This window comes from Cavia porcellus, unplaced genomic scaffold (assembly GCF_034190915.1).
Source record: "Cavia porcellus strain 051 isolate PalLab524CR breed Dunkin Hartley unplaced genomic scaffold, mCavPor4.1 scaffold_7, whole genome shotgun sequence".
NCBI classification, from domain to species: domain Eukaryota; kingdom Metazoa; phylum Chordata; class Mammalia; order Rodentia; family Caviidae; genus Cavia; species Cavia porcellus.
The window spans coordinates 74023260-74036115 of record NW_026947490.1 but is presented as its reverse complement, the minus strand read 5'-3'; the positions used below and the strand labels follow the sequence as shown (position 1 = coordinate 74036115).

At 41.4% G+C, this 12856-nt stretch overlaps 1 protein-coding gene across 1 annotated transcript in view; it reads right to left on the bottom strand.

The window, feature by feature from the left end:
• Wdr27 (WD repeat domain 27) overlaps positions 1 to 12856 on the bottom strand; it is a 241592-nt gene that overhangs the window by 151804 nt on the left and 76932 nt on the right. Inside the window, exons 19-21 of the mRNA XM_063253857.1 lie at positions 10876 to 11009; positions 6139 to 6236; positions 4624 to 4745 (exon numbers count right to left, since the gene is read on the bottom strand). Coding sequence (XP_063109927.1) covers positions 4624 to 4745; positions 6139 to 6236; positions 10876 to 11009 — 354 coding nt within the window. The remainder of the gene's footprint in view (positions 1 to 4623; positions 4746 to 6138; positions 6237 to 10875; positions 11010 to 12856) is intronic.

Sequence of the window (12856 nt, the reverse complement as noted above, 5' to 3'; positions counted from 1 at the left end):
ATCTACTTGAAGTCCCCAGAGAGGTATCTGAATATTAGCAATATGTATCATTAGGCAAGTTTCCATATACTGAATTTTAACAATAACACATTAAGACTTTTAAATCCTACTTTGACTGCTCATTCTCCCAAGAAACTATCTGCTCTCTACATGCCCAGCTTTTGAGGGTTTTGGTGCTGAGACCTAACACAGGCAGTGAACATACTGAATGTGTGCTTGGCCCCTAAGCTACACCCAGACCCCGAACCCACTTAGATCTCCTTGGAAAGGTGCCAGCCTTAGGCATAGTTCAAATCAGTAAGTGTTCATGAGCACACCTCTGTGCTCACCAGACACTAAGACAGCTGAAGTCTTAATCTATAATCATGCGTTATAAAGATGAATGCTCGTACCCAAAGTTTCACTAAACAATTTAACAAATCAGACTAACACTTTAACATTTCTGCATCCAAATATTAACTATTCATATCTCATTGAGCTGCACATAAATTGACTGAAGGTCATAATATCTAAAATATAAGTTGTATTATATTAATAATCATTGTAAAGGTTAATTTAATACGGAACTCACTAAAGGCCAAGAAACACATAGTGTACAATCAATCATAAACTCAACTAGCTCCTGATAGGCTGCACTGTGAAACACCTACACATGATCATGGTCCCCAAGCCAAGAGCCTGTCCTTACCATGGCAAATCGCCATAATGACTCATCCTGGTCACATTTCTTCATTGTAACTGCACTAACGTCACTACCATGCACTTTGGTTTTACGTTTGCTATTTTAGACTCATAAAGAAATTACAAAATTCTTCAAAGGCATTCCTCATTCATCTGGGGGACCACTACACAGTGTTCAAAATTGTGCTTATTCTGTTTGTATGAAATAAGATCCTATACAAAGAAAGACACAGAAATATAATAATATTGTCTGTAACAACATTCTTCAAGCTATCGTCTTCCATGGTGTTCTACAAACCAGTAAAACTAAACATCCTGATAATAAACTGCTGAGTGAATAAGGTTAAACAGTGCAGCCAAGGTAATAAGCCTGTAAACACCTGTAAACGTCCTTTCCTGCAGAGAATAGGAATGCCCAAGAAGTGACCAGGAAGCAAAGCATTTCCCTCAGGTCCCCCCTGGCCAATACTCTGCCCATTGTCCATTGTAAAGTCCCTGGACCTGTCGTCTGCACAGTGCCCAATGCAACCAGGCAGGGACCACCATCCTAGACGTAGAGCCTCTAATCCCCGATGGCATCTCCCACTGCATCCTCCGTAAAGACTTTCTAGCACTTCCATTCCAACACAGAACACAGCAACAGAGTCCACAAGATAGCTCAACACAAAAAAATCTGCTCAGTGTCATTAGAATTCACCACAGAACTCCACAGGTTGTCAGATCTACCTGTTTGTTCAGCCAAAATCTAAAGAGAACCTAGAAAACTGTAGACAAAGTTTCTTCACCCATATATGACTTCCCTCAGCACACAAAATGATGCCCTGCATCCTAAAGCAGATTTCAAAAGACTTTTTAAATTAAACACTTAACCTGGAAAACCTTCCCAACCGTGTCACAAGTCATAGCTTTAATCCAAAAAATTTAAAAAAAAAATTTTTTTTAAAGTTTTGTTTGCACATCTTAGATGCTCATTTAGATAACAAAGTCCCTCTGGCCCTTAATGGCCATGAGACCCTCACAATCCCATACTTTATATCACATACCAAGGATGTCTTCAAACCATATCTCTGTGAAGATATCCTCCCCAAGTAAGAGAAGCTGCTAGGTCATGGGTGGTCCGCATGCCAGCCCCATGTAACTGTCTTTCCTCTGCCATGGCCCCCAAGGTGAGGGGAAGGCTTCACTAGAAAAGATTCAAAGTGAGCCTACGTGATAATCAAAGACAAAACACAAAAACATATGTGCAATATGATACTAAAATACCTTACAGACCTAGAATAACAAAGGCAGTTCTAAGTAGCAAAGGTAAGGCAGGAGGCATCACAATCTCTGCTTGAAATTATACTAAGCTATTATAATAAAATCAGCATGATAATAGAATAAAAACAGACCTAAAGATCAATGGAATAGATTAGAAGATACAACTACAACTACAAGCACACTCAGCCACCTTATCTGTGATGAAGGGGCAAAACATGTCCACTGGAAGAAAGATAGTCTCTTTAATAAATGGTGCTGGAAAAATTGGCTCTCCATATGCCAAAAACTAAAACTAGAACCATGCCTATCACCATGTACTAAACTAAAGTCTAAATGGGTCAAAGATCTGAATATTAAAACAGAAACACTAAATCTATTAGAAGACAAAGTAGGTAGAAACCTTTGAAGACACAGGGATAGGTAGAGAATTCATGAACAAGAATCAAACCACATGAAAAATATTTCCCAGAATCAACAGCTGTGATCACATCCTATTAAAGTGCTTTTGCATGTTGAAAGCAATGTCCAGCATAGTGAAAATAAAACCCACAAATTGGGAAAAAAAACTTAGTGAACTGTCCTCCAGACAACAGACTTCTGTCTAGAACATATAAAGAATTAAAAAATCAGATCCCCAAAATTCAAAGACCCATTCCAAAAATGGGCATCTGAGATGAATACACAGTTGTCAGATGAAGAACTACAAATAGCAAATAAATACATGAAAAAAAATGTTCAGTATCATTGGTCATAGAGAAATGCAAATTAAAACAACACTGAGATTCCATCTCACATGGGAAAGAATACCAGGATCAAGAAAACTACCAACAACAAATGCTGAAGAGGCTGCAGGGAAAAAGGAATTCTGCACTGTTGGTGGCAGTATAGACTAGTGCAACCATTGTGGAGGTCAGTCTGGAGATATCCCAAAAAGCTGGAATCGGAAGTCCCATTTGACCAAGCTATTCCACTTCTGGACATATTCCCAAAAGAACTGAAAACATCATACCACAGTGATATATGTGCACCCATGTTTATAACAGTACAATTTGTAATAGCCAGATCTTGGAAACAGCATAAGTGTCCATCAACTGAGGAGTGGATAAAAAAGATTTGGTATTTTTATACAATGGAGTACTACTCAGCTATAAAGAATGATCACATTGAGATATTATAAATAAATGGATGCAACTCAAGACCATAGGCATAGGTGAAATAAATTCACATGTGTAAATACCGTATAGTCTCTCTAGTGTTAAGAAATGGTAAGAGTACATGTCATACAAAAAACTCAATAAATAGCTCAGGCAAAATGAGGAAAAAGAAAAAGAAAGGGAAAAGAAAAAATATCTAAAATTATATAAACACACATGATAGCTAAGATGATTTTGCTACAAATTCTATAAGTTCTTGGAACAAAATATTAACATTCATAGGATTGAACAATTGTGCATATTATTGTATGGTGATCTGAGGAACTCTTAAAGATCATCATCACCCTAGTTATGCTCCTACCACCTTGTTTTGAAAGCCTATATTGTCAGTGTTCTGGACTCTTTGCTACTATTATTTATTTGTCTTTTTTGTTTCATGTTTCCCTAGGAATTTATTTTGTTTTGTTTTTCCCTCTAATACAGAAAGAATAGATATACATATAGAGATTCACACATGTGTAGAACTTCTCCTAAACAGTTTATGAGACTCAATTATATAATGCATGATGAACAGCTACTTTGCAGGAAAAGAGACACTAAGGTACCCAGTACGGATTCCATAGCATCATGCTGTGAAATCCAGCAACACTGCTATGCTTTGTTCAGAGTGATTTTAATCTGTTTTATTTTGTTTAATTTCAACATATGTGAAGGTGTGGACAACTATTTTGAAGAGAATGAGAGACACTATGGCAGCCATTGTTGACTTCCCTATTGTCGGGTCTTGAAGACCTAAAAGGCCTTCATCATCCTGTTCTGATCAGTTTAAGACTATTTCGTTTTGTATGAATACACTGTGTGTGAAGATACAGACAACTATTTAGAAGAAAAGAAGAGACAATATGAAAGACAGGGAAGATCTCCTGTTGTCTTGCTTTGAAATCTGTGTCTCTTACATTATTTTCTTCTGGCCTGTTTTGTTATATTCAATTTTACCCTCTTTAAAATAAAATTTAAAAAAATACCTTCAAGTCAGACAGCAAGATATAGGTTAGTTTAACAATTGATAAAAATACTGTTTTTCATAACTGTTATAGATTGTGTTGGAATACATTTGTATCTGCGAAACCAGGAGTCCCCAAGCTCTAGGCTACAGCCTGGAACCTGCCCAGGCCTGTCAGGAACTGTCCTGCACAGACGGAGGAGGGGGGCAATCTAGCTCGGAGGCTTCATCTGTATTTACAGCCACCCCCCTTATCCACATTGGTCACATTATCTCCTGTCAGACCAGCAGCGGCACTAGGTTCTCATAGGAGTGCAAATCCTGCTGTGGACCTCACATGTGAGGGATGTAGGTTGCCTGTTCCTTGGAATAATCCCAAGCTTCTGTCTCCAACCAACCTTAGCCCTGTCTGTGGAAAAACTGTCTTCCACCCCTACAGATCCCTGTGCCAAAAAGGTTGTGGTCAGTGTATTAAACACTTTAAACTCGTAATTTTACAAATGATCCATACTGCCCAAAACTTACTGTGTTTTGACAAATTTGATGGACAGGCCGGGAGTGGGCTTCTGCTATCACCGCAGCACTACAGCCAGCATTGAGGTCAAAAACTTCCAGAGTCCGGTCCCGGCCAGCTGTGAGAACAATATCTGCCACAGTCGTTAGGGAACTCATCCCCATAATCATCCCCATGAGAAACAGACCAGACAGCTTCATTTATTACACTAACAAGCCTTGGGACATTACAAGACTCAGAAATGAAAGACGAGTGAAGAATTTACACAGAAACAGTGCAGTCCCAGCCTGGCTCCGCCACCTGGCTCCCATGTGTCTGACAAGAGCAGGTAGCAGCGAGTGGAAACTGGGGGATCCCGTGAGTGAAAGCTGGGGATCCCAGTGCAGAACAACCTATGTGGACGTCACAGTGAGATGCACCTGCAGACATACAAGTCAAGATACCAACTAGCTGCTGAAAACATAGGTTTCCTGAGGTAAAAAGGAGATTAACAAAGCCACCGAGGGAACGATCTATCTCAGAGCAGGCTGAATCAAGTGACGTAGAGTGGCATATCTTCAGGAAATAATAATGGACTTTGTAAGTCTGATGTACAAGACTCGCGGCACATGTGACCACCCAAAGTAGCCAGCAGCCAGTATTCAGCCCTGTATAGCACAGCAGAACACATGCAGGAGCACAGAGTTCCAGATCCAATAGTAAGCACAGTGCCAACCCTAGAACATGCAGAGACAGCATCTCAGGTTTGAATATGCAGAACGATAACATTTCCGTCCAGTGGATTTTTCTTTTCAAATGATTCCAAAGCAAAAGTTCCACATTCCTAATTAAAATGTACAGCACATTACAATTTTATTTTTGTCCTTCAAAATTTCAACTATGGGGCTGGGGATTTAGCTCAGTGGCATAAGCGCCTGCCTTACAAGCAGGCAGTCGTGAGTTCGATCCCCGGTACCGATAAAAAGGAAAAAGTAAAAAAAAAAAAAAAAAAAAAAATTTCAACTATAACTCTGCAGTAGAAGTCAATGTAGACCTATGTTTGAACAAATTAAAATTTTATGAAATGAATTCCTAAAATTAAGAGCTTTGCATCTAAACAAACTAAATCATTTTTAAAACTGAAAGTGATTATGTTAGGCATACAAATGAAAACTTTCAACTTCTAGACTCAGTTTCCTATTCTGACGAATAGCAAATGTTATCATCCTTTTCAGTCTTCCATGAGATGGATTAACTGTTCAAGTATCCAAAGTTGAGTATTAGCAGTTTATTAAGAAACTATACTAAATTACTCTGTATTTTTGGAAAAACACAGAAATGTCTGATCAGCTCACCATGGGTGGTAGGTCAGACATGGTAATGGTCTGTCTTCCCTTCTTACACATGCTCAGCTGCTGCAGAGGACCACGGGCTCTGTGTCCCCAGCACCCAGTACAGTTTGAGGCTGATCTGACACTAAGTGACACTGTGCCAGAAGGAGAACCCTCAGCATGGGACACAATGGAAGGACCAGGGAGCAAGGATACAGGAGTAGAAGTCGTTCACTGCTGACAAACTGGTCACATCAGCTGCGTTTGACAGAGAGACGCGGTGAATGAGCTTGTAACTGTTCTTCACTTTATATCTATAAGAAAAATATCAGTGAACCAATCCTCTTGCTGTCTTCCACTACAGCTAAACATCCTACCTTATAAAAAGTTGAAAGTGAAAATAAAGTTAGTAAGTCATATTTTACAATATGGTACCGAAGGAGCAAGTGGATTGCACATCTTACCTTTCCTTTAGGAAAAGTGTTAGTTTCTATTAAGAAACTCTTGTTTTACCTTTAAAGCAACTTTATGAGAATATTATATAGCCAAAATGACTCACCTCAGCTATGCAAAAGCAAATTTGTCCCCTAATTCTAAAATAATTATGTATACTTGAAAATACAGCCAAACAGTTATAAATAGCCAGTTATAAAACATAACTTCTTACCTTTTTCTGAAGAATAATGTAAGCTCTGAGCAATGGTTTTTTAAATGTGTGGTCTTAATCCCTAGAAATAATCTCCCAAAAGGAAGTGACTGGTTGGCATTGCTAGGAAGCAGTCTTGTTCAGTGGAGGACAGCAGAAGACCAAATAGCCAGGATGACACAGAAGTGCCCAAACTGGGCCAGCAAACATTGTACACTCAGGAGCGTGGGCAAGCTGAGCAGAGAATGTGAAGGGAAGTTGTCCTGGGACAAGTCCCAGATCAACAGAGTCCTAGGACAGACCTCATGGCATCCCAGGGCCCAGAAAGGTAGTCCACATATAAGCAAGGAGACAAAGAGGCCACATCAATGAGGAGACCTCAAAGGAGGCTTGGGAATTAGTGTCTAGGCACAGGATGCAGTTACACAGATCCCTACAGTGAAAACTGCTTAAAGCTATACACGAAAGTGGCCAACAAAGCAAAAAGCAGCTACTAAATTTGGAAAGGTCTATAAAACTGTTCAGTTGAGGAAACTGTCTTTCAGAAAGATGGCTGGAGGGAACAGGAGATGTACAAGTCACAGCCTGTGAATTCTTGCTGGAGGGCTGAGAAGAAGAAGGACCAAGAGCTACAAATAAACATGACCATTTTTCTGGATAATCTTTAAAAAATAGAAATATAACAGTTTTTAATCCCAGATCAATGTTTTCTAACTCTTTGTGCCACTACTGGGTTGCAGTTTTTGATCACTACTCTAAGCCCACTGGGTGAAACAGAGCTAAGCAGTGTCAGCTCAGCTCACTCCACTGGTAAAACTTGTATCAGGTCATCACATGCACTAAAATTGTCCAAGTAGTCAGATAGGATGGGGTGGGATGGACAGATAAATGAATGGGTAGATGGAATGTGAAAGTCGGGATGTGAAAAATAGGATGGGCAGAATGGGATGGATGGATGAGGAGGATACATGGAGTGGAATGGGTAGAGTGGATGAGATGACATGCGATAGGATGGATGAGATGAGCTAGATCAATGGAATGGATGAGGTGGGATGGGGGTGGATGGATGTCATATGTAAGATGGGATGGATGGAGTAGATGGACTGGATGGCTGAGATGGGATAGGTGGATTAGGATGGATTGGATGGGATAAATGGCTAGATGGGAAGGATGGAAGGAATGGAATGGGATAGGATTGATGAGATGGAATAGGTGTGAGGGACATGAACTTCTGGGATATTAGCTCACTTGCCCCTGTTCCCAACTATGGAGGGCTCAGAATGCTCTAACAGTAACTGCTCTAGAATGAATGAGATTGGATAAGCGGAATGATCAATGAAGAGGGTAAGATCAGATGGGTAAATTGGACAAGTAAAGTGGTGTAGATGGGGTAGATGAGATAGAAGGACTGGAATGGATGAGGCAGGATGGCTTGGGGTGGATAAGATGAGAAGGATGAGATGAATGGGATCAATGGGATGGATGTATATGACAGATTGGAAGGATCAGGAGAATAGGAAGGATAGATAAGATGGGAATGATGAGATAAATGTATGGGATTAATGAAAATGAATGGATAGATCAATGCAATGGATGAGATAGATGGATGGGGTGAATGAGGTGAGATGGGGTGGGTGAAATAGATGGATGAGATGGGTGGATGGGATGGGATGGGTAGGTTGGATGGATAGGATGAATGAGATGATTTAATGTGATAGATGGATGAGATTGGTGGGATGAGTGAATGAATCAATGGATGACATGGGACAGGATGGGATGGGTAGAATGAATGAGATAGGATACATGAGATGGGATAAAATGGGATGGATGTAAGACAGTGAGATGAAAGGTAAGGGTGGATGGGTGGATGAATGCAGTAGATATGTGGGATAGATGGGGTGGATGGCTAGGATATATGGGATGGATGATGAATAGAACAGATAAGCTGGATGAATAGGATGGCTGGATAGATATAGGGAATGGGCAAAATAAGATGGGATGATGGATAGAGTGGATAAGAGATAGATGGATGACAGGATAGATGGGTGAATGGATGAGATAGGATGCATAGGTGAGATAAGATGAGATGAGTGAGTGAGATGGATGTGATGAGATTGGATGGACTAACAGTGTATGATACTGGAAGGACAGATTGGGGTGGACTGATGGAATTAACAGATGGAATGGACAGATGGGATGGATGAGATGGGACAATATGTGATGGGCAGATGGATGAGACAAATGGGATAGAAAACGGGATATATAGGATGGATTGATGGGACAGACAAGATGAGGTAAGATGGGATGGATGGGTGTATGGATGGATGGGATGAAAGGGGATGACGGATCAGAAGTGTGGATGGAATGGATGAATGATGCAGAGGCAGCAACGGGGTAAGGCTACAGCACCATCTTCCTAGAGGGGATTGTGCATCCTCCAAGTTAGGCTCTGAGAAATGCCATTAGTGTAGGGAGTCCAGGCACATCGTCCTTACTATACACTTATAAATAACACCTTGTTTCATCAGGAGTAAGTGGCAACCTCCAGAGAAGTCACTGTCTGTTTCAGATATATCTTGTGACAGCATACCAGGAAGCAACTGCACAAGAGCTATCTCTGATGCCAGCCTACGAAAGTGTCTGTGGAGTTCTGCCTTTTGCAGCTGAAAATACACACAGTTCTTGAGAAGTGATGCCAGGAAAGCCTATATGAGTTGAAACCAGAGGGCAGAAAACTGGTAACCTAATAACCACTCTTCACTGAATTGGTTGCTTGTATGCCAAGAAGATACCAAGCTAGGCATCTGAGATATGAGTTCACTTGGCCTGCATTCCCAACTGCAGAGAATTTGGAGTCCTCTAGCAGCAAGTGCTCTAGAGATGGTGATGCAGGCATCTTGGCCACAGGCAGCCGGACCATGCACCACTGTGCTTTACCAAGATTCCCAGATCAGCACGGTCCACCCTCCTTCAGCAAAACCTTCAGCCCCGTACATTAACCCGGAGTTCCCCTAGGTCTAAAGGTGCCCCCTCCAATTGGACTGAGTAGAAATATGAAGATGGCACCCACCTTAAAATCACGGTCTGACAAATGGCAGGACAAAGCCAGGGTTTTCTCTCTACAGATCTTCCTTGTGTGAAGGCAAGCCTATCTGTGGTTTTTGGTCAAAGGAAAAAAAGACAGGATATATGCTCTGAGAAAGCAAAGGGAGCTACCTGCCAGACAGGATGGCCAATCTGCTGGAACAGGCCTAAACCTGTGCTACAGGTTGTATCTAGATGCCTAGCTGGTGGTTACAGGTAGGGATTCTGGGAGGTGGCCAGATCATGGATGTGTAATACTGAATTACAGGTGCAGGACAACTGGAGTGATCCATTGATTGGTTTAGTGTTGCTCTGGTCTGAGTGATGGGAAGGCACACCCTAGATGTGGATGGCACCAACCAATTGGTTTGTAACAACCTGAATGAAACAAGAAGGGAAATGGAGGGTCGCTGCTTCCTGCCTCCTGCCTGCCGCATCATGAATTGTTTCTCCTCTGCAATAACCCCTGCCATGCCACCCTGCACTGGAACTAGACAACTTCAACTATGGACTGACAGACTGACATCTCTGAAAATCATAAACTAAAATAAACCTTGCCTCCCTTAACTTGTGGACTAGGTATTTTCTCCCAGCAATGAGTAACTAACACACCTCACCTGCCATATCAGAGAGGGCTCGGAGCTTGCCCTACACACCCCCAGTAGGGAAGACCCAAACAGCACCACATTCATCAGTGAGAGGAGAGGTGTCTGGGAAACCCTTGTTCAAAATACCTATGGGCATCTGAGCAACCCAACGCTGGTTACTAAGAGTTCTCCACTGCCTAAACAGAGGAAATGAAGCAGGCTCACAAGATCCAGAAAGGGAGGCAGATACAACAGTTTCAAAAGGTTGGGATCTCTGATTCCCAGAGGGATCTGAATACTTTATTTCTTTAAAAATCTTGCAAATAAAGATAGCAAAAGGTGGCTATTTCTCTAAGTTTGGTGTAGGAGACATATAGATAGATAGATAGACAGACAGACAGACAGACAGATAGATAGAGACACATATGTAACAATTCAGAGTCCTTGAATCCCACAGATTTTTCCACAGGTCACACCACACCAATGGTAAATCAGAAGAATTAACATACATAGAAACCAGGCTCCTCAGTTCACAGCTCATGTCTCATAGGAACACAAGGTTGATCCTGAACAACAAATAACATGATTAACCAATATTGAAATTATGGGAAGAGAAAGCATCAGGTGGCCCCCTACCTTTTCAGCTCATCTTTGCAGGTATCAAGATGATACTTCAGCAGCCACAGTTCTGGACCACAAGACAGCAGGATGAAGGTGTCCAAGTAGTAGAATCGTGCTGCCTGCACAGGCCGAGGAAGCACATCCCTGCCCTGAGAAGCAGACTGGAGGTTACTGTGATGCCACCAACACCACATGAAGCAGCACCACCCCAGACAGACATCCGTGGGTCCCCACGTGTACATACTCATGAGGACCCATCTACAGTGCTATTTCTGCTTTGTCAATCAGTGAAAAAGTTTCATGGTTCAGCATTACTATAAGGAGTACTGAAATCAACCCATTTGCAATCTTTACAATGAAAGAAATTTGGAACTTTGCATTAAGTATTTTATGAGGGTTAAAATTTAAAATATATTTTAAAACACAGCTGTGGTGTTTACTCTCAGTTACAGTTCACAATCAAGGTTCTCAACTCAGAAGCTGATAGCAATGACATCTCTGGAATGATTACTCCCTCCTTGGGGACCCCCCAGGTGCTCTCCCATAGGGTGCTGAGTCCTAACTAACCCACCTTTTTTCTCCCATTTGAGGCCTGAGTGGCCTGTAGAACATGGGCTGCATCCCAGGCCACTGGCTCCTGCTGCCTCCCAGCATTTTGAAAAAGCATCACATACCGTTTGTCCAGGGAAAAATCAAAACTGGAAACTTGAAATATAGTTTCTACTCAATCTTTCTAACTTTCACATCATCATAAAACCCAAACATCTTAAGTTGAACCATCATAAGCAAGGACTCTGCATGATGGTAGATGCCTGTAATCCCAGCACTCTGGAAGCTTAGGCAAGAAGGTCATAAATTGAATCCTAACATGCTGAGCAACTTAGTGACTTGGTGAGAACTAGTCTCAAAACACAAAATAAGGGCTAGGATATAGCTCAGTGATAAGAGTGACCCTGAGTTTAATTCACTGGAACAGAAAGGGAGAGAGGAAAGGGAGGGAGGAGAGGGGAGGGAAAATACTAACCACAGCTCAAACTCTCCAATATTTGAAATCCAAGATGCTGAAGAATAACAAATTGGGGATGAAAAAAAGGAGAGAGGGATCCAGGAAGAATCTCAAAGAAAAATTAGAACCTGCTGAGAAAGATTAAAAGCTGCTGGACTCCAGTCCAGGTGACAGCAGTTTTCTCTGTTTAGAATTCTTGGTCAGTCATTTTTTTTTAGGGAAGAGTCAACTGAACCCAGACTCAGAGCAGTCATGGGTTGTTCTCATTTCAGAGCTCCCAGTGTTTAAATCCCACAGCAACTGCATGAATAAGGGCTACAGGAGACATCCAGGATGAAGAGATGTGTACAGGCCACCAAGGGAGGCCCAGCGTGTTGTGGTTGAGGACTTAGGGCCCAGGATCCACAGTAAGATACCAGAATCATACTGAACACCTGAGACATTAAAAGCTGAGTGTTTTAAAAGGTTGCCTGCCACAACAACCCTACTGCTAGCTTGCTGCAGACTTACTGAGGTCCCCCAGCATAGTTCTGGGCTCTCACTTAGACACTAGCACAAAACTGTAGACACCAGAAGTAACCATGGGTTTGAAGTCACAGAAACATTGGGGTATTTTTATGTGGGGAGTGGGGAGGTTTATTTCTTTGTACTTTTGTTTAGTTTTCTTTCTTTCTTTTTTTTTTTTTTGGATTTTGTTTTCTCAATTGTCTGAGTTTCTTCATAAGTGTAACCATTGTTTTTGTTTCAGTTTGCTTTGTTTTTGTTTTGTTTTTTCCTTCCTTCTTTCTTTCCTGTCTTGTTCACCAGTTCCCCAAAGCCTGAATAATCTCCTTTGGTCCTTCAGGCTGGCTTCTAATCTCTTTCTTTGCATTTGATTCTGTATTTTTTCCTTTTGTCCCCTTTAAGTTTTCTTAAAATCGCCCCACGGAAGTCCTTATATAACTATGAATCTTATTCCTATGGATAAAGGTGCAAACTTAATAGGACCAT